Genomic DNA, 20617 nt, shown 5'->3' with positions numbered 1-20617 from the left:
AGCCAGTATGGTAAATCTGTAGGAAAAGAGGTGATTAGGATCATAGTTTTATAGAAGTGGGCCACACTTAAGCACAACTCAGAGCTTGTCAGTTGTGTGTTTCTACTTCAAGGTGGTCATTCCATGCTAATTAGGATTTAATTTTTCCATCAGAAATGGAGTGGAGCATTGAAAAGTTAGATAATGGACTGTCAGGATGTGAGTGGTGCAGGAGTAAATCAAAAGATTTCCTTCAAGGGCGGCAAATACAGTGCTTTGTTTAAAAGTAAAGTGCTTTTGGACCTAAAGCAAGTGCTTATACATATATAGTCACATCTAGGGTTATCAGCAGCGTTCCCTCTAAGGCTGAAATGCGCACATTTTTTGCAAAAATAACTGGCAACAACCTTCGCACCCAAGTTTTCTAACTTTCGCAAGTTATTATCATAAATATCAACCTCAAGTGAGACGCCAACATCTCGAGGTAAACCTATCATTTTGAGAGCATTCTTACTAAGCATTAACATAAGCATATTCCTGTCTGTCTTGCAGCTGATTCTCCGATTTGCATCTGTAAAAATGCATGTCACATTAGTGTAGAGCTCACTCAACGCCAGCGAATCTACTGGTACAGGAGGGTGGGCGAAGCAGGCGTCTGGGCTGCTCGGTGCCTATTTTTTTATTTATATATATATATATATATATATATATATATATAGATATATAGATATATAGATATGTAGATATATAGATATATATAGATAGATATACATACATACAGTGTGTGTGTGTGTGTATATATATATATATATATATATATATATATATATATATATATATATATATATATATATATATACTGCTGTGCAAAAGTCTTAGACATGTTGCATTTTTCTACTCTGATGCATTATGAGCATCAACAATTTACTCCAAGCCTCAACTTGTGTTTTCTACTATTATAACAACCTTGACTTGCATAAACGAAAAACATCACGAGATTTTCAAGGTTTAGTATCCAATGCATAATCAACAAGTACAGAGAAACATCATCTGTAATTGACAAACCCAGGACTGGAAGACCCAAAAAGCTGTTTAACAAGGATGGACAATACTTGAAGATAATATCCTTAAGGAATAGAAAGAAGACAAGTGTTGAATTGACAACAGAACTGGCAGAAGGCACAGGTGTCGTTGTCCATCAAACGGAGATCACTCTTGAACTTAAAGGATGTGTTGCAGTAAGAATACCTCTGTTAAGAAAGGGGAACAAGACTAAAAGGCTAAAATATGCACAGGAACACAGAAATTGGACAATGGAACAATGGTCAAAGGTGCTTTGGACTGTTGATGGATGGACAGCGACACCTGTGCCTTCTGCCAGTTCTGTTGTCAATTCAACGTTTGTTAACTTGGCTTGTGTTTTTCAGGCACAATGGATCAAACTTGCATCAAAAAACACAAGCCAAGTTAGTAGAAACAATTGGGGCCACCTTGACCCCCACCGCTTTTACAGTTGTGCCTATTTGTTTGGTGCTGGCCAAGGTTGCCCCAATTGTTTCTTCTAACTTAGCTCCACTTGGCGTTTTTTCACATTTCCAATGTGTTTTTGTTTCAGATAGGATATATATGTATATCAGGGGTGTACAATTCGTATCGCCCAACGCTCTGGGTAACAAGATTTGTGTGACGGACAACAAGTTTTGCCGTTATAATTTTTCCGTCGGACATGTAGTTTTTATTTTTATTTATTTGTCCTATGTTTGTTGTGTTGCTAGAAAGACACTCCGGGTATATTTCTAGAGAGCCACGCAAGTTTCTGAACACTGAATTGCGGAAGTCTAGCACCAAAGCACACACGTAGGACGTGTTGTTTTATTCACCGCTGCAAATTTGAGCCGGAAGTACATCCACCGGTGACTGAAAACAACAGTTTGGTGACATTAAATATGGCGACTAGTACTAGAATTGTTCAGATGTTATTTATTTTAGTTTTTTTTACATATTTATGTATGATATTTAGTTATGTGAAGGGCCCTGAGATGTTTTACATGAAAAGCACTGTATAATAATACATTTCTTACACTACAGTACCGGTATCTGTTAAAAAAATAAACAAAGCTCAGAAATCATAGTCTAGAGTATGTGTGCGCCTTTTTTATTTATTTATTTTAAGAATATGAATGAACTTAATCGCTTTGATATTGTATTAGATTAGATCATAAAAATAGCATCAACTTAACATTTTTGCTTTATAATTTGAATACTTAATGTAAAGTTTGAAAAGTTCCTAAATTAATGGGATTTGGTAGAACTTTTATTACTTGGTGATTTACAGTATCCAAGTCCACTAGATATTTAATTTAGTCTGCCCACACAGTCCACATTGACAACATGGTCCCCCACATTCCATAGGGGACCATGTTGTCTACATTGTTTACAGTGGGGGGGGGGGGGAACAGGCAGAGCTGTTTTTATTTTTGAATAACTCCCAAATATTGCTTATTATAGTTGTACTCTTAGTATGTTACTTAAATTTACTAGCAAATGTGTTCCAAACTGCACTGAAAGGAACATTTCCTTAAAGTATGTTATACATTTGTTGAGGTGAGGTGGGGTCACAGGAACCTTTTGTGTATCTTGAAGAATTTTCTGAACCAGTCAAGCTACAAGGCTAGAACTGCCCCTGTTAATCACTAATTGATTAATTGTGTTCACTGTTAAACAAAACCAAAATCCTACACATTATATTCTACTTTTTTGTGTGTGTGTTTTGCACGATGGGGAGGGGCCAAGTAGATTAAGAAGGACAAGTAGATTTCGCAGACCGACAAAAAAATATTTCCATCGTTAATAATCGAAATTTATAGAAAGGGGATGTAAGAAAAATGGTTGAAAACATGTTAGAGTTCATTAATGTGTATACAATGAAATGTGGAGGAGGTACAGTATTTACATCTCTGGCTCGAGCAGCCTGCTCCAGGGCAGAGCTGTGAATAATTTATGTTGCGCATCATTCAAGCGTACGGTACGGTGCGTTGGGGTTAAAGTTGAGAAAGATCATATCGTACTCGGTTACGTTTGTCGCGGGAGGTTAAACTGCACTGTAATAATTTGTAAATGCCTTGTGTCGCATGTGCCTCTGAAGACTGACTTGGACAGCTCAACATTTTGTAGGCTACTACAATAAAGACATAAACTTAAATTTGGAGAGCTTTGCTGGATCTAGCAGATAAATATGCATTCCAGTAACTAACAAAAGAAGTTTTTTTAATTCATTTTTACATTTTTTACTTTTTTTTTTTTTACGAATGTACTACCAAATGAACAGAATGATTTAAAGAATGTATGATTTATTGATTTATGTATATTTATATATATTAATAAATTGTCTGCCCCCCCCCACACCCCTAATTACGCGCAATCCAGAACATTTAAATCAATTAAAAATCAAAATAAATGCTGAAAAATAAACATCGATATTATCCGTCGAAATTCTTAAAAAATAAATGGAATAAATAAAAGGATGATTCAGAATCAGAGGCAGCTACAATAAATGTCTTGTTTAAATTTAAAATAAATTGTAAAATTGTTAAGATACTAATATTGTTTCAAAATTGTATAATGCAACAAAAATACCTTAAAAGGGTTAATGCGTGGCCAACAGTTTCTCACTGATAATTTACCCTTTCTCAGTCAAAACAGCAAGTTTCTCAGTATCTAAAAAGCTTAGAGGGAACACTGGTTACCAGATTTCCAGTGTGAAAGGTTTGCAGATATGTGTGAAAAAAACAACAATTTCGGGCAAAGTTTTGTGACAACTAGGCTTGTTTCAAATTTATCCCACATGACTTATTAAATGTATTTTCACATTATAGTACAATTATAAAAGTCAAAGATATTGTTTGGTTCTGTTGTCCGAGTAACAATCGCCACTTCCTGTTGCTGTTTTCTGTGCCTGTTTGCCGCTGACAATGGAGCAAACCACTTTTAGGACGGCTGGACTTCTAACGGCTGCGTTTAAACTACAAAAAAAGGCCTAAGCCATCTCAGAGTCAGCTTAAACATGGCTAGTGTAAACTGGGTACATAAGAGTCTTGTTAATGGCCTTACTTTCCACAAAGCCACATTTGGAGAGTTCTGAAATACCTGGAGGTGCAATGCTTTCACATTCACATCATCCCAATGCTACTTAAAACCATTCCTGTAGCTTCCCACTGTAAGCTGTCTGGAAGCTGTTGATGGGAAGGTCATTAAGTTTTAGTGATTTATAAGACATTTATGTAATTACGATTGAGTTTTACTTCAGTTAACTTCAGTCTAACCACCAGGCCGCTCCGATCACAATATTTGTTGCTTCAGTTATATTGTGATGGCCTTGATTCAAGGTTATAAATGATTCGGCTAACTGTTTGACCTTGAGAGTGTGTTTAGGTGTGTACAGTTAATCATGATAGCCTACATTACATTACAAAAGGTTATCAAGCTGAGAAGGAGGGGGAGGAGACTTTTTTTTTATTTTGCGACAGCATGTTCTGAGCACTGACTGGGTGAGCTCAGCTTTGGATTGAGAGTTGTTTGGGAATGGTGAGGCAAGCCAAGTATTCAGTGTGCAGGACACCTGGCTTTGCTCAAGACTTTTAGCCAAAAACAGTTCAGTTTTCATGAAGTACTAAATAAGTGAAACTGGAACTTTTTAACACTTTGTTCTCATTTAAAACTCATAGGAATCTTTCTTTGTATCCTATACTGTACGCTTCTGAGATTCATTTCACTAAGGAAGCAGTATTCAATGTTCAGCAGTTGATGAGCTTGGTTTTAAATCTCTTTTGCTCTTGGTCCTTTCTGTTTTTTCAGTTTAATCAGTTATTTGTACAAATGGCAAGCCTAACTAATAAAGGCTAAAAACACTATATACATATTAGCAGATGTGTTTATATTTTTTAATATGCTTTCACAAAATATCACAATTGTATTCTTAATGAGAAGAGTGTGTATAGAGCAGTCATTTTTCTTTCTCAGCAACATTGGCGCATATAATAGGGGAAAAAATGTGAGCAAAATCCTTTAAAAACACAGTAAAAAAGTACATCAATGTATTCTGAATGTTCATTCTTTTAGTATAAATTAAAAAATAAAAAATGTTTCCCGTTATAAATCAAAATGTGCGCCATTCTGCAGTACCAGTGAAGATTTCAATTGATCGTGTGAAGTTAAAATGTTAAATGTCAGAGCCCTCCAGCTAAAGAATAATCAAGTCTTCGCTGTGTGCTTGTTAAACAGCTTCTCTTTGAGATGAGAGTGCGATGTTGAGCACTGAAACCACGTTCGCATTCCACTGTAGAGACGAGTATGACGAGGGCTATGTTGGAAAGTCTTGAAAACGGTGGGAAAATATCTGCATAGTCTATTGCCAATGCCTGACAAGTACATGTGAAGCTCAATTGCGAGTTTAAAGGGCAGAAATTAATTTCTTAGGTCGTCAGCATCTGTAACCGGTGGTATGCCTTGGGTCTCTGCACAAAAAACATTAATCGGATGTTCCAAAGCGTCTTTTCCTCAGGTGCGTAGTTCCCCACCGTCGGTTAGAAATGCCATTGGATTAAAAACAATGTCGAAAGCATTGATCGTGTCAGTGTCAGACGGCGGAAACCTGTTCTCAAGGTTTGATCTGAGTTCTTGAATAAATTCCAGTCTTGCGGCTTTGTAGTTGTTTACATTTGTCTGACCAGAGAACTTAAGTTTGTGTCCCTTAAAGTGCTGGTCTGTGATCTCTCGCTCAAGTCACCGCTAGAGGTAACTAAATCGCCAAGCAAATCTAAAGATGTCTTTACTGACGGATTGATCAGGCCAAGGTTTACATTCTCCAGTTGAGAGACTTTCTTGGGACTGTCCATGATGGGCATCACGTCAAGTAACATGTATGTGGTTGCTACAGAGCTGTAGGTTGAGACTTGTTTATGCAAACCCTCCGCTGTCACATTGGTCCGTGCATCTTCACAGAACTGCAGTACACTGCTCTGCTAAGCGACAGCCACCGCACGGAACATGGCTCTTTTAAACTCCTGAAGTCTCCTTCACCAAGAATTCGATTGAGTTCTTGGAGTCTTTCATAGTGGCAAGCAGAGTACTTGAAGTAGTTGAACACAGTGTTGACTGTTTGCCTATACTGCTTAATTGTGTTTACTTTTGCAGCGGCCCCTGAAGAGGCGAGTGCTACGCGATGTGCTGTACAATACACAGATGTCATTCGGGGATTCAGTTGTTCTAAACAAGTGCTAAACCCCAACACTCTCCTGGTCATCACAGCTGCTCCATCAGACCCAAAGCCGACAACTTTAGCTATTGGGATATTACGCTGTTGTAGAACACACGTAATTTTATTGGTTATAGTTTCAGCAGTACCATCAGGCACGTCAAAATTACCGATCAGCTGAGAAGCAGCTTTGCCGTCTTTCATGTAGCGTATAAAAATAAATTTCTTCTTAATATTTACATTGACTGTTTCATCAACCAAAATTCCAACAAAAGGACTTGCACTTACTTCCTGGATAATTTCTTCCCTTGCACACTCGACTAAGGCGTGCTGCATGTGTGTCACAGATGACGGGTGTCTCTATATAAATCATCAAGTTTGAGGTTTGTATTTCAGCTCTGAAGTCGCATTATAGAAGAGAACTTCTCATTTGCTATTTATTCTTGCGTCATCCAATAGACCGTCCACAGGGTAATCAGACGGGATTCTGAGCTCTGTTTTTTTACCTACATCTACAAGTGTTTTCATTTTTTTCTGCATTCCTATATTGGCAACAGCATCGCCATGTTTGTGTCTTTTAAGCGAAGATTCTTGAAAATCTGTACATCCATGTGTATATGCATTTTTCTGCACAGGCTTTTTCACAAACGTGACAGTACAAGCTTTTTCACAAACGTGACAGTACATTTTGCTGTCTTGATAAACAAGCCACGGGTATCTCTTCTTCCATTCAGAGTTATATGAATTGATTTTTCACTTGAGTTTTTCTGCATTGTTGCCTACTGCTTTGGTCACTGATGTACTCGCACACTCTCCTGCATTATTGCCTACTGCTTCAGTCACTGATGTACTCACACACTCTCCTGCATTGTTGCCTACTGCTTCGGTCACTGATGTACTCGCACACTCTCCTGCAGAAGTAGAAGGCTGCTGATCTTTTTCATTAGATGCTGACTGTTTAGAAAAGAAACCGATGGACATCTGCTTCGCCATTTTGACACACACTCACTAGTCTGACCGCCAAAAACGTCTGGAAAGCAATACAGTACTCGTACTTAATGCTGCCACCTTCAGGATTGGAGTGTACTTGGTAAATGCTGTGAATTCTTTTCCTTTTAAAAAAAAAAAAGTCCCGTGAAACGTAAGAAAATATTTTTCCGTCCATTGGATTTAATTTACGTCGCGACCTCTGTGTGTGTGTCGCTCTTGCGCTCTCTCTCTCTCTCTCTCTCTCTCTCTATATCTATATATCTATATATCTATATATCTATATATCTATATATCTATATATCTATATATCTATATATCTATATATATATATATATATATATATATATATATATATATATATATATAAATTGTGGCAGGGCAAATCCCTTCCTGAAGAAAATGTGTTGGTGGCTGGAAGGAATAATGCTAATTTCTGTCCCTTCCAGATAAATGTGTCTGGGTGTGGCTGTGCTTAACTGACACAGGTGTAATTAGTTAATATTTAATTTGATGACTTGTTAAATTGTTTTATAATATAATTTGTGTCACCTGCCTGTAATTAGCAGGCAAGGGCAGTCTCCAGTCTGTGTGAAGAGAGGCTGTGTGGTGTGAAAACCTTTTTGTTCATGTTATATTGTTTGCGTTTGGTGACTGTCCAATTGTGTTAGTGAAGGACGGTGAAAAGTTTTATTTACCGCTCCAAAGTGGAGTTAGGCTTTTGTTTTGTTTTATTTTGTCTTATATTTCTGTAATTAATAAAAAAGCACGAAAGTGCTTTAAAACACCTCAGTCTTGTGTCTGGGTCTTCTGCAAAAGGAATATCAAACCTTTAAACAAGTGAAATCGTTCACAACATATATATATATAATGTTACGGACAATGTCTGAATCCGCCAATGACGTCAATGGCCAGGCATTGTTGTCAGTGCCTAAGAGCAGCAGCCAATGACAGCATTGACCAGGCATTGACGTCATTGGCCGAGTTTATATATTTTGAATTTTTGGTCCATGTTTGTATGTCTTCTGTGTTTTCAATCCACTTACTTGCTCGACCTCAAACAGTATCTCACCGCAGTACATCGGGTGTGGGTACTGTAACTAGCCATGTCAAAACATACAGTATATTGAGAAGTGACTACCTGAACCAGCACTAGAATTAGATGGTACCTGTCAAATCACAGAATGAGCAGCACGCTTTGACAATCTGAGCCGAGCTGCTTTAAAACAACAGCAAAAATTAACCATGTGTTTGCATTCAGCTAGGTACTGTACAAGGGCAATTGAAAACTAAATACAGAAAGCTCATTTCACCAAAGGTATTGTGGTAAAATGATTCCTGGATAATTCCTTTTTCTGTGGTTATTTTTTTTATTAAGTTGCTGATTAGTCATTAAAAAAAACATATACAGTGTGTATGTATGTATGTATGTATGTATGTATGTGTGTGTGTGTATATATATATATATATATATATATATATATCTGTATGTATATCTATATGTATATCTATCTATCTATCTATCTATCTCTGTCTATCTATCTATCTATCTACTGCTGTGCAAAAGTCTTAGACATGTTGCATTTTTCTACTCTGATGCATTATGAGCATTAACAATTTACTCCAAGCCTCCACTTGTGTTTTCTATTATTATAGCAACCTTGACTTGCATAATGAAGGAAAAACATTGAGTCAAATAGCTCGCATCACTCGATTTTCAAGGTGTGGTATCCGAAGCATAATCAACAAGTACAGAGAAACATCATCTGTAATTGAGACACCCAGGACTGGAAGACCCAAAAAGCTGTCTATACATACGATCCATCTGATTCATTATGTAAGCAACATAAAATCTGGCATCGAGATGATATTATTAATTGCTGCATTTAACCCTTCCCTTCAGTACACATGTCTGTTGTACCTAGTATTCAAATAACAGTGGTTTTCAATGCATCAAGGTACTATATAAATGATGAAACTTGACTGAGATTTCTGTCAACTCATATCATAAAGAGATAACACACAAAATAAAGGAATCTTTGTGACCTATAGTTTTACTGTCTTTGTACTGCAAAGTGCTACTAGATAGTTATAAGTAGGCTTGCTACTTTTCAATATTAATAGGTAAAGCTCATTAAATGTCGAATTCCCAAAAAATATGAGTTAGACGGAAATACATTTATATAGGATAAACGTCGGTAAAACCAGTCGCTATTTTTTATTTTCTTACCAAATCATGTCTAGTTTGTGTTGTTTTTATACTTGTTGTCTGTCCCGTCTCGGTTCTGCTCTGAATGGCCGGGGATCGCTGTCAGTCTTCTCAGTGGTCCGTTAGTACTGTAGTTTTCACTATCACTGTCATTTTATCCTATTCTGACAGATCTCGTTGATTGATGCAGCGCTAGAATGCTCTCATTAGTTTAAATGACTGTCAATCATCAAGACCTGCACCGACTGTGCACTTTCATTTGCCAGCTATAGCGCCTGTCATTCAAAACGGCAACTTTGAAATTAGCGGGTTAAGGTGTAGGTAAGCTTTTGCTATTGGTATATATTGAAAATGGGGCGCAAGAGGAAAACACTTAATGAATATTGTGCACAATACCCTGGCTGACAGCTGAAGTCTCCGCGGCAGGATGAAGAGGGACCACCTTCCCAAAGCTTCCAGTAACTGAGTCCAGCTGTGCTAAAGCAGGAGAAGGGCGGAGCTCAGACTTTGAATAATAAGTGCAAGTTAGTTCTGTTCAACTATCTAAGGTTTTGTTCTGTTCATATTGTTTTTACTCGTAAATTTATGCTATAAAAGTAATACACTTTTATATGCTGCGTTTTCTACAGTTTATTTGAGACCATTTTTTAATTTGTGTAGGACCTTTATCTTCACAAGGTATAGCTCTGCTGTGACCAAATGTTATTTCAGTGGCATAAAGTCTGTGTTTTTTTTTTTTTAAAGCATAAAGGTTGATTTCCCAATTCTCTGCTTGAATCGAAAAATAGAAAAAAAAAACCCAGTAAATTCTTTCTAAAATAGACATCGATATTAGTCATTGATTTGGCAAAAAATTGAATAGTTACAAGCCTAGTTATAACTTAGTGTTTTTGTCTGCTTGTGTATTTTTGGCATTATCCAAGCTGCTTCTCTGTCGTTTCTTAATATTGAAAGGTTCTGTGGTGCACTACATCCTCCTTAGGGTTACTTTCGTTGTCAACTACTGTACTGGATGCTATATTATTTTATGAAATCAAATGATAAAACCAGCAGCAGCAAAGAGCTTTCCACTCAATAAATGGATTAGTAGAGGGTTCTTATTTTTAAATTATATGCTTTTTAACATAACCATTAATCAAACAATATGGTAACAATTTAAGATGACATTTTAAATATGAAGTATTCACATTTTTATCTACAGTACGTAGTTGCAACTGAAAAAACTTTTGATAACAGCTTGCTGACGATTTTATTTTGTATAAATAGCATGAACTAAAAAAATGAAATGATCTATTAGATTAGATTGCTGCTGAGTAATACTTAGTTCCTGATGTGGGAAGTGAATAATTAAACCTTAGTTTTATTACTGTGGAAAGATACCATTCTTGGACGGAAATTACTCATATGGTATCCTTTTGTTACATTTTTATGAACCATGACTCCCTTGTCATAACTACAGATAGCCTGTATAACTGCAACTGCCTGTTGCAAAGAGTGTAATATTTCTGACAAACACACCACCAATATACAGAACTATTGGGCCCCAGATTGTATCTAACACTGTTGATTCAATGGGCAATTGTTACAGAGGCTTTATTGGTAAAGGATACACTCTTTCAATTCATCCACTGCAGAGTGGACACATTTTTGTTTCCGGGCCAGGAACATAGTGTTCTACTTGGTCCTCTGCGTGACGTTGTCTCCTGGCATGCATCCAAGCAGTGTCGAGTTCATTCAGCTAGCGTGGGCTGCCTGGGTGAGGAATGCTGAACGTGTCTTCACATGACAAGAAGGCAGTCCCATGGATTTTTTCAGGGAAACTAGTTTCAATTCGTCTTGTCAGGTGTGCTGTGCAAGTGATGATGCACCTTTTTAAAAGGCTTAACTGAATTAAAATTCTGTTTTAATCCAATACTAAATTATTCAAAAGACACTGCTCCGTACTGTGTAAAAATAAAATGAAATAAACAGATATAATATATTTGTCCATGCATTTTGCCTTGCAGAATGCATAATGTTTGGCCCTTTTTCTTAAACTATATACCTAAAACTTTGAATGTCTGCATGTGTATCAATCTCTTGCTTCACAGACATACATTTTATATTTAACACAGATTTAAATGTCACTGCTATGTGAAACATAAATTATTAGAAAAACATAAAAATATATCATATTACACATTTATACATACATAGACAAATCTACCTTTACACTGGTAATGTCCATTATAATAATATTTGTTTGCTGTACTGTACTATTTTCTTTAAAAGCTGGGATATACAGTAATCTATTATGGTCAGAAACAAATACACTATATAAAACATTTGATTACTAGGGATTAAGGTGCACCGCAGGAAAAGGGAACTATAATCTAATCTACTGTACTTTGCAAATGCTTTGGAGTACTATTATTTTACAATTATTATAATAATGGGTAATGGTGTTCTTCTTTGGAGTGTGTTATAACAATCAATAATAAAATAACAAGGGTTTGAATGTTGCGCGTCTACATGGTTTATCCATATTTTTAAGCAGTGTTTTCAGACACATGTATGCTTGTGTGTATTGATTTTCTAGCATCATTGCCAATGAATTTCTTTATTTAAAATATTAACCTTTTTACTGTATATCTTCTAGGGATCTGATGCAGAGATTTCGGAGTATTCTACAGATGGGGAAAGTATGGAGAGCAAATCGCTGACTGCTGTTAGTTCATTCGTGTCCAAAGCAGAGCAGAGCCAGAGTACTGGGAGGTCTGCGAGTGACTGGATCAAGTCAGCTCAGGCTCTTCTGCAGACACCTCAGAAACAGACAGACAGAAAGTTCAAGACCCCGGAGGATTCTGCCAAAAAGAGGAAGAAATTCCTAAGGTTAGTCCTGCAGGATTTTCCATGGGTCTTTTGTTATTATTTTAATTTACTTAGATTATTTAATTGTAGTGAAGTCCATATGAAATATATAATATTATTCTTCGCTTTATATAAGCATGCTAAAGTATACCACCATAATGCCACTGGCTCACTGAGAGACCCTTATTGTCCCTTTTGAAATTAACTCAGTTGCATCAATCATCCATTCTTGTGAAATAGTGTTAAATACATTTTGTTGTAGGTAACAAAGTCATGGTACATACCAAGGGATGGTCATTTGTTTGCCCCTGTTTTGCCCCACCAGATCCCTTATTTATTGTTAACTCTGCATAGATACTTTTCAATAAAAGGCACAATATTTTAATGACCAAGCCTTCTCACAGTGCGGTGGTACCCCAGATATTATCTATTTATTACCAATGCTGAATGTTCAAGAGGGACATTAGCTCTTTATTAAAAGTCTCCCCTGGTGACCATTGCAAAGACACATTTAATGGGTTTAAACACCCAGCCATTTTGATAGTAAATGGATGATGGACTACCACTGCACTTGAGATCATCTGCTATTTAAAATATGTTGCCTATTTTTGAAGAGAGACTGATAGGGTCATTTGTTACCAGTTTTAACCCACTCGGACCCCTTGCTCAGAGTCATTCTGCATTTTTTACTCTGTGCATAAAAAGAAAGTAAACTCTGCATAAACTAATTTTGGCTCAATTTATTCTTCTCCTGTAATGGAATATATTATAATTGACTAATACTGTATTTTTCTTGAAAATGTTGGTTGTACAGTATATTCACTACACTTTTGACTCAAGTGGAAACATGTGTTTTGTATTCTGCTGACTGTGCACTTGGCTGACCTGGATATTTAACTGTATCTTCCAGAAGAGAGGGTTTAACTGCAGTGCATATTCATTACAAAAATCCCACAACAACATTAATATCTAAACATTTTACAAATAGTAATTTGGGTAATTTTGAACTATACCTCTTTGTCTTAACAGGATCATATGACATGGCAAAGCAGAGTTACAAATGAGTAAAAAACAATGGTCCCTAATAATGAGCTGAAACATGCCAGCCCTTCAAAACCTTTACAATACCTGGACAAAACATGAGCAAAAAAAATAAAATAAAATATAGTATTTTTTTTTTCTTAAACATTATTCTGTTTACATTACTACAGTTGATTTTAAGGTTATTAACAAGAAAAAAATGATAAAAATAAATGAACTTCTGCCAAGCCCATATACTGTAGTACATTTTGTACCAGTCTGGGACTGATACATTTAATTTCGTAATGTTTACTGTAGAAATTTGAATTTTGGCAGGGTTACAAGCCAAATCGACCCTATAAGTTTCACATTATGTCTGCATTGAAAATGTGTTACAATGGCAGTCATTGGTGCCTATAACTTGCTCATTTCAGAAGCTGGCAGAAATCCAGTTGTGTTTAATTAGTCGTGGATTTTTCTTGTCATGCAACTTTCAGTGATAGGAAAAAATGTGTTCTAAAGATTGTATCTACTATTGGCTGAAAAGCTGATAACCTGACCTTACCTCTGATTGCCCCACCCTTGTTGTTGTTGTTGTTGTTTTTATATATATATATAATATTAAAGAATTTGCCACGACCTTGCCTAAGTGTGTGGAGTGACTTCCGGAAAGGAAACCTGGTAATGTACATAGTAGTTTGTGTTTTGTTTTCTATTCTTTCTTCACTCAACAACATACATTTTTAAAACGCAGCCAATTATTGTGCATCTATCATTTTGCAGTGTGACAACTGATGTTTGTATTATGTCTGTGAGCAGGGCAGTCTGTTCAAGCAAAGCAATTTTATGTATTGTATATTAAAAATCAGATTTTGTTGGTCTTCTTACTTTGTTGCTGCTTTTTATCTGTAGTTATTGAATTCAAGTGTAAGGACATTATTCTCAGTCATAGAAAGTTATATACAAATGATAGCAGGCTACTTCTAATAATAAACCAGAATACTAATCGCTTTTGTCGGAAAGCATATGTGCCAAGACCTCTGCAGTTTTATGTATTACATTATTTTAAATTGTTTACATGGGCAAAAACACCCATATACCAACAATGTTTAACTAAGTTTGTTACATCTTTCATTTTCAGGGTGTCTGTTTTTAACTTATTATTAGGACATTAGTATGTAAAATGTTTGCTGTATTGCGCCTGACACTGCTGGTATAACTAACACCTGATTCAAGCCTGTTTCCTGCAAAGAGCTTTAATATGCTATCGTTCGTGGCATATACATGTTGTTTACCTTTTTTATTGCCATTAAAGTGACTACCTTTTTAAGGATATGGTTATGTAGGCTTTTCTATAAAAAGAGTATGAAAGGAGAAATACACAAAATAATTTTACCTTCAAATTTAATTTTGTCTTTAACGTGTATTGTGCTCAAGTATTGTCTCTCACTTGATAAAAGCAAACTACTTTTTTCTTAATGTTTCTGCTTTTACATACAGCAACGTGTGCTAAACAGGGTTTTACATAATATGCAACAACATGAAATGTACATGTACATTGCAATACGTCATCACTGGTTTAAGGCTGCTACCCACCAGACGCGATGCGGCAAGCGAAACTGTGCAGCGATGCGACAAAATGAATAGAACCTATACTTCTGATTAGTATCTTTAACACCACAGACAATGCGACGGGCAATGCGAGAGCTGCACCAGTGCTGCACTGGAGCGATGCGAAACAAATAGTATTGAATGCTATTTTTTGCGATTTTGTCGCATTTCAACTAGGGCATTGTGCAATCAGAGAACAGCTTCAATGCACGTGGTCCAGCAGGGTAAGCAGTCACCAAAATGAAGGAGGAAACAACAATACTTGCCGTTGAAAAAATACCCAGAGCTTTATGACAAAGGGCATCACAGTTATAAAGATACAGATTTGAAAGATAATATATGGGAGTCCATTTTGAAGGAGCTGGATGAGCTTGGTGTGTATGATTTATTGCCATATGTGTTTGAAATACAGTCGGAGAAGGCACTGGTAATTACTAGGCCTACATCATGTTGACAAATATGTGTTAGTCTTGACATAGGTTTGGCATAAGCAATTTTTAACAGTTGTATAGATCTGGCCATTTTCAAACCTGTCGCATTGCCTCTGTGTCGCTTCTGGTGTGTGGTCATGTCGCTGCGAAAGTGTCTCGTCGCCAATTTTAAAAATCGCATTGTGTCTGGTGTGTGGAGACCTTTAGTCAGGTGTTTCTGTATGTATCAGTATAAACATACTGAAAAAAGGTTGATCACTTTATTTATATTGTTTCATAGAATGTGACTGATTTATAATTGCAGCATAAAAGTAACAGAATGGAAAAAAAGTGTGTGTGTGTATATATATATATATATATATATATATATATATATATATGTATATTAGGGCTGTCAATTAATCACAGTTGACTTCTGCGATTAACGCCTAAATATTTTTAGAGATTATTTTAACGCATATTAATCACACTGCTGTTTGTTGTCTAAACAGAAAGTTAGTCACTGAACCGCGTAATAGAGCAAAGCAATAAAACTGAGTGGCAGGTTTATTTATTTATTTATTTTAAACGTTCTGACGGCTCATTGGACAGAAAAACGCTTACTTGTCTATTGTTAAAGTGAGTTCCAGTATCACACTTAGCGCATGATTTACAAAAGGGGCGAAATAAGAACTAGGTCGCAAAGTGATTTCTAAAAGCTGATTTGGGTCACTAAGTATCTGGCTTTCAAGGGTTTTAGATTTAAATGAGTCGTGTATTCACTTGTTGACACTTAAAATATAAATCAAGTGATGTGGTTACATTTAATCAGGCTTTAAAAATCATTTTGCAACCTAGTTTTTATTTTGCCCCTTTTTTGAAAATCATGCTGACAGTACATCTTGTTTACTGCGTGCTGAACATGCCTTCACTTCTCAAAATAGACCAGCAGCTTTTCTGCTACAGACGACAACAATACAACAACAAATTAAACCCAGAATAAATAGGATATCTATTTTTAAATGTGATTCAGGATCGCTGCAAGCCCACAAATCAAAAGAGGCTGCGTTGCTGCTTTTTTTTTTTTTTTTTTTTTTTTTTTTTTGGCGTGTACTATGTAAAGCCTAACAATTTTTCTTGTTAGTTTACAGTTTTTGGATATGATGACAGTTTTTTTTTTTTTATGTTCTCTTTACAATGAACAGTTCATTTCCTAGAACTGCTTACTGTAGCTACATATTTATAATTGTTTTTTTTTTTTTTTTTTTAAAATCAGTCCACAATCACATTTAAAAATAGATATCCTGTGTATTATGTTTTCTGATCTCTGTATGCTGCTGATCAAGCTTGAACCGCACATTTTATTGTGTTGGTTGTATTTGTAATTTCTAAATTATTGCCCCTAGTACATTTTGATCACGGTCTCAATGGATCAATTTACTGGTTAAATAAATAAATAAATACATTTTAAACAATTATGTACAGTCAATAATAATAATAATAATAATAATAATAATAATAATAATAATAGCATCGGTAATAAAAATAATTTAAATTAGATGGATGTAGTAATTGTACAATTCAATTTAATATGCGATTACAACCGAAATTAACTAAGATTAATTTTTTCAATTACGATATTAATCGTGATTAATTTATTTAATTGCTTGACAGCCCTTATATATATATATATATATATATATATATATATATATATATATATATATATATATATACACACACACACACACATATACATTGTATACATATGTATAAACGTTCCATGCTTATCCTCATTTTTCTATTGTATTTTCAGAAAAGGCTTTGGCTGTACCTACCTACCCTATTTTGTTCTACACCATTAAAAAAAAAAAAAAAAAAGCGTAACTAAACTTCAAAGCAAAAATATATACAGAGTACACAAATACATATATCCTTATAATTCACAAATCACAGTAAGAAACTTGTATTTTTAAATGAATGCAACAATACTATAAATTGCCTTGGTCTGCAGGAGGAGCCCAGTAAAGTTTGAAAAAGTTCAGCTCTAGGAAGAATATTTAACAAAATAAAAATTACAAAAACATTTAAACTATTTTATATGTAATGATTTAGCAATTGTATTTATTTTTTAAAATGCTACTTTAAATCAGGTTGTTGGCATTAGATTTACTTAGTTATTTTTAATACAACTTTCAAATTACTCCATAGCATTGCACTCTTACTAAACTGCTACCTTCTCTGAATTCTGACTCGACTCTCCGCTGAGTACCCTCAGTCTTCCACTGAAATGCCCACAAAACTAAATGATTTATCTTTATCCAATGGCTTTATAGAAACCAAAATGTATTAAACAAGCGTCATTGCCGCTGATGTAACACGATTTTCGGCTTGTGTATCAGGACAAATATCCACGAAAGAATGCCGTATTATACATTTCTAAACATCTGCTAATCCGAAGATTAAGAGAATAACGTTTTCACTATATGATGAAATATACCCTACAATTACCTAGTTTGAATGTAAAAAAATATTTTTAAAATGTAGTCAATTTATTTTTCTTCACAAATGTCTCCATAAGTGTAATTTAGTGATCTCCTACCTAAAAGTGTGACGTAGTTTGTATCTTTTTAGTTTGATTATTATTTTTGTTTGTGTCATGCACAAAACTTAGATGGGCTCAGTTTTGTTTGGACTGAATTACCTATTTTTTATTTGATTTCCTGGAGCGAATTAATCACAAATTGATTGTGCTCTTTCTTTTATAAAAGCAAAATCATAAAAGTGATATTCTATTTGTGTGTGTATTTTGTGGGACAGTGAGGGAGCAAGTAGATTTTTCTAGCGTTTTGTCACTTGGACAAGAAGTATTTTGTTTTTTTAATTGCACACCCCTGCCGTTACTGGAACCACAAAATTTGTTTGCCCTAATATATTTAAATAAACATGTTGAGCTCTTGATGGAAAGTTTACTTTCCTTAGACCTATGCCATTTTGTATCCATTTTTAATGTCAAAAGAGAAGAATTACACAATCTACAAAGTCTAAAAATAGTTCAGGTACAGTGAGTTCATCCGGAATATTGATTGAGAGAGGGGGTATCGGTAAATCATTGCGCATTGCTAAATAAGCAGTGGGTTACTGAAAGTAACGATTATCAACTGGAAAACCTTATCTTAAAGAATGAGGGCAAAAGCTGCACATATTGACTGTAAAGCTAAATTGTTGCATAGGGTTGTAAAAAAAAAACAAGGTACAGTATTGGGTCCCCTTTTTTTCTCGAGCAGAGCTGGCAGATTTATCATAGCACTTCTGCTGGTGGTAGCTTGAGAATGCCTGTGTGGCAGAGAGGCAGTGTCAACTATATCTTGGGGTGATTGTGTCCTCCCTGCAGCCTTCGAATAAAGACAAACTCTGGATTCATGGATATACTTTCTGAGGACAAGTGATAAACTACTCTGTACAATATATATATTTTTTAGTTTTATGCAAACTCTGGATTCATGGATATACTTTCTGAGGACAAGTGATAAACTACTCTGTACAATATATATATATATATATATATATATATTAGTTTTATGTTTGTGTTGGCTTTGGTTCTGTGCAGCTATGATGGTGCCTCTTACTTGGCAAATTACGGCTTTAACTGATCTAGCACTTGAAGCCTTCAAGAAGCAAACGCTATCTAAGTTGTGGGCAAGGTGGCTGAATGTTGGTAACTGAATGCTGCTTTCCCACGTGTGAGGAAAACTTTCTGGTTAAGGACAAGTCTTGGATATCAGCTCCACCACTTCCTGTCTGGATAAGTCAAACGTGTTAATGCTTATGTCTCACTCACAAGAAACAGGTTTAGCAAGAGATAGGTCTGAACATATTCTATCCCCTCTTCCTGCAGAGCAAAAAATAACTGCTTCTGCATTGTGGCATCTGCACTATTTGGTTTGAAAAAATAGAACTTTTACAGAACCTCATATTCTGACCTTAAAGCAAATACAGACTATATAAACCCAGAGATGGAAATGTAATCTGCATAGCAGTCTGTACTATTACCGTAAGCCTAATTAGACACACCTGAGATTGTTCAACATTACATTGTCTAGTTATGCTCATATAAAACCTGGAGTGATTCAAACTATGTATTTTTTTTTAAATGGTTGCAAACTTCCAAAGATAATGACTTGATTTCTTAATTTATAACCAAGTTTCTTTGAAGTACTACTATGTGTCTTAAAGGGTACATAAGGACCTTTTTATTTTAGTGTGTTACATGTTCCCATGTGTTGCTACAACTGTTTACGTAAGGTGTGTGTATTGTTTTACTTTATGACATTTCCCATCATTCTCCTGCTCACTGCTAAATCCATCTCAGTTACATATGTGAGCAGGAGGATGATGGGAATTGTAGTTCTGAGAGGTCCATGCGGATACATGGGAAGCCATCTAGAAGCAGGGAATACAATTTAAAAGTTCAAAATATAAAAAAAAACAAAAAACAATTTTAATAACAATACCCACACCTTATGTAGCAACACATGGGAACATGTAACTGTGGCAATGTGCCCCGTCCCTGTGTGCATTTGTGTGTTGTGTGTGTTAATGTTGGTGTATATTCATTGGTACACGGGATATAAACGGGTCTGTGTTTCACGTGTATTTAAAATGTAGATTTATATTTAGGCACGAGGAGGGCACAAATCACTTCACCTGCTGGTTAAATGTAATATATGAGCACGGGGTTTGCACAGAATTAATTCACGTGCTGGGATTCAAGTGAATAATTAATTAGTAATTGAATCCCAGCACAATAGTATATATAGACGCACATTTCATTCAGTCAGGGTTAGGTGTTCGGTGAGTGGAGAACGAGTGTGGAGAAGGAGAAACTAAATAATAAGAAAGAACGTAAATATAAAGTGAATAACTGTCTCACTCACCGTGTTTCGTTTGTCTGTCTGTGCACTGTCTGTTTACTGTCTAGTCCGTTTTGTTTACCTGTTTATTTTGGCTACCAGTGCCGTGTCCAGTGTTTTTGTGTGTTTAAAACCTTTTATTTTCTGTTCTGTTTATTAAATGCTGAGCGCGATCACGCGCCAAGCTTCACCAAACCACATCTCTCTGTCTGTTTATTTCCTGCCTCTGGTCTGATGCCACCCACTCCTGCCGTCTTTGTGACAGTAACACAATAAAATAAATGTCCTTATGTAACCTTTGAGAGATCCTTAATATTTATGTTGAAAATTCAACAAATCAATGAAGTAAAATTGCATACCAGTTTCCTTATTGTGTTTAGCTCGG

At 35.6% G+C, this 20617-nt stretch overlaps 1 protein-coding gene across 1 annotated transcript in view; it reads left to right on the top strand.

The window, feature by feature from the left end:
- spidr (scaffold protein involved in DNA repair) overlaps positions 1–20617 on the top strand; it is a 121168-nt gene that overhangs the window by 14185 nt on the left and 86366 nt on the right. The window contains exon 6 of the mRNA XM_034921108.2: positions 12067–12299. Within this exon, the coding sequence (XP_034776999.2) occupies positions 12067–12299 (233 nt within the window). The remainder of the gene's footprint in view (positions 1–12066; positions 12300–20617) is intronic.

The sequence above is a fragment of the Acipenser ruthenus genome, chromosome 3 (assembly GCF_902713425.1).
Source record: "Acipenser ruthenus chromosome 3, fAciRut3.2 maternal haplotype, whole genome shotgun sequence".
Classification (NCBI taxonomy): Eukaryota; Metazoa; Chordata; class Actinopteri; order Acipenseriformes; family Acipenseridae; genus Acipenser; species Acipenser ruthenus.
This window is presented reverse-complemented; position numbering and strand designations above follow the sequence as displayed.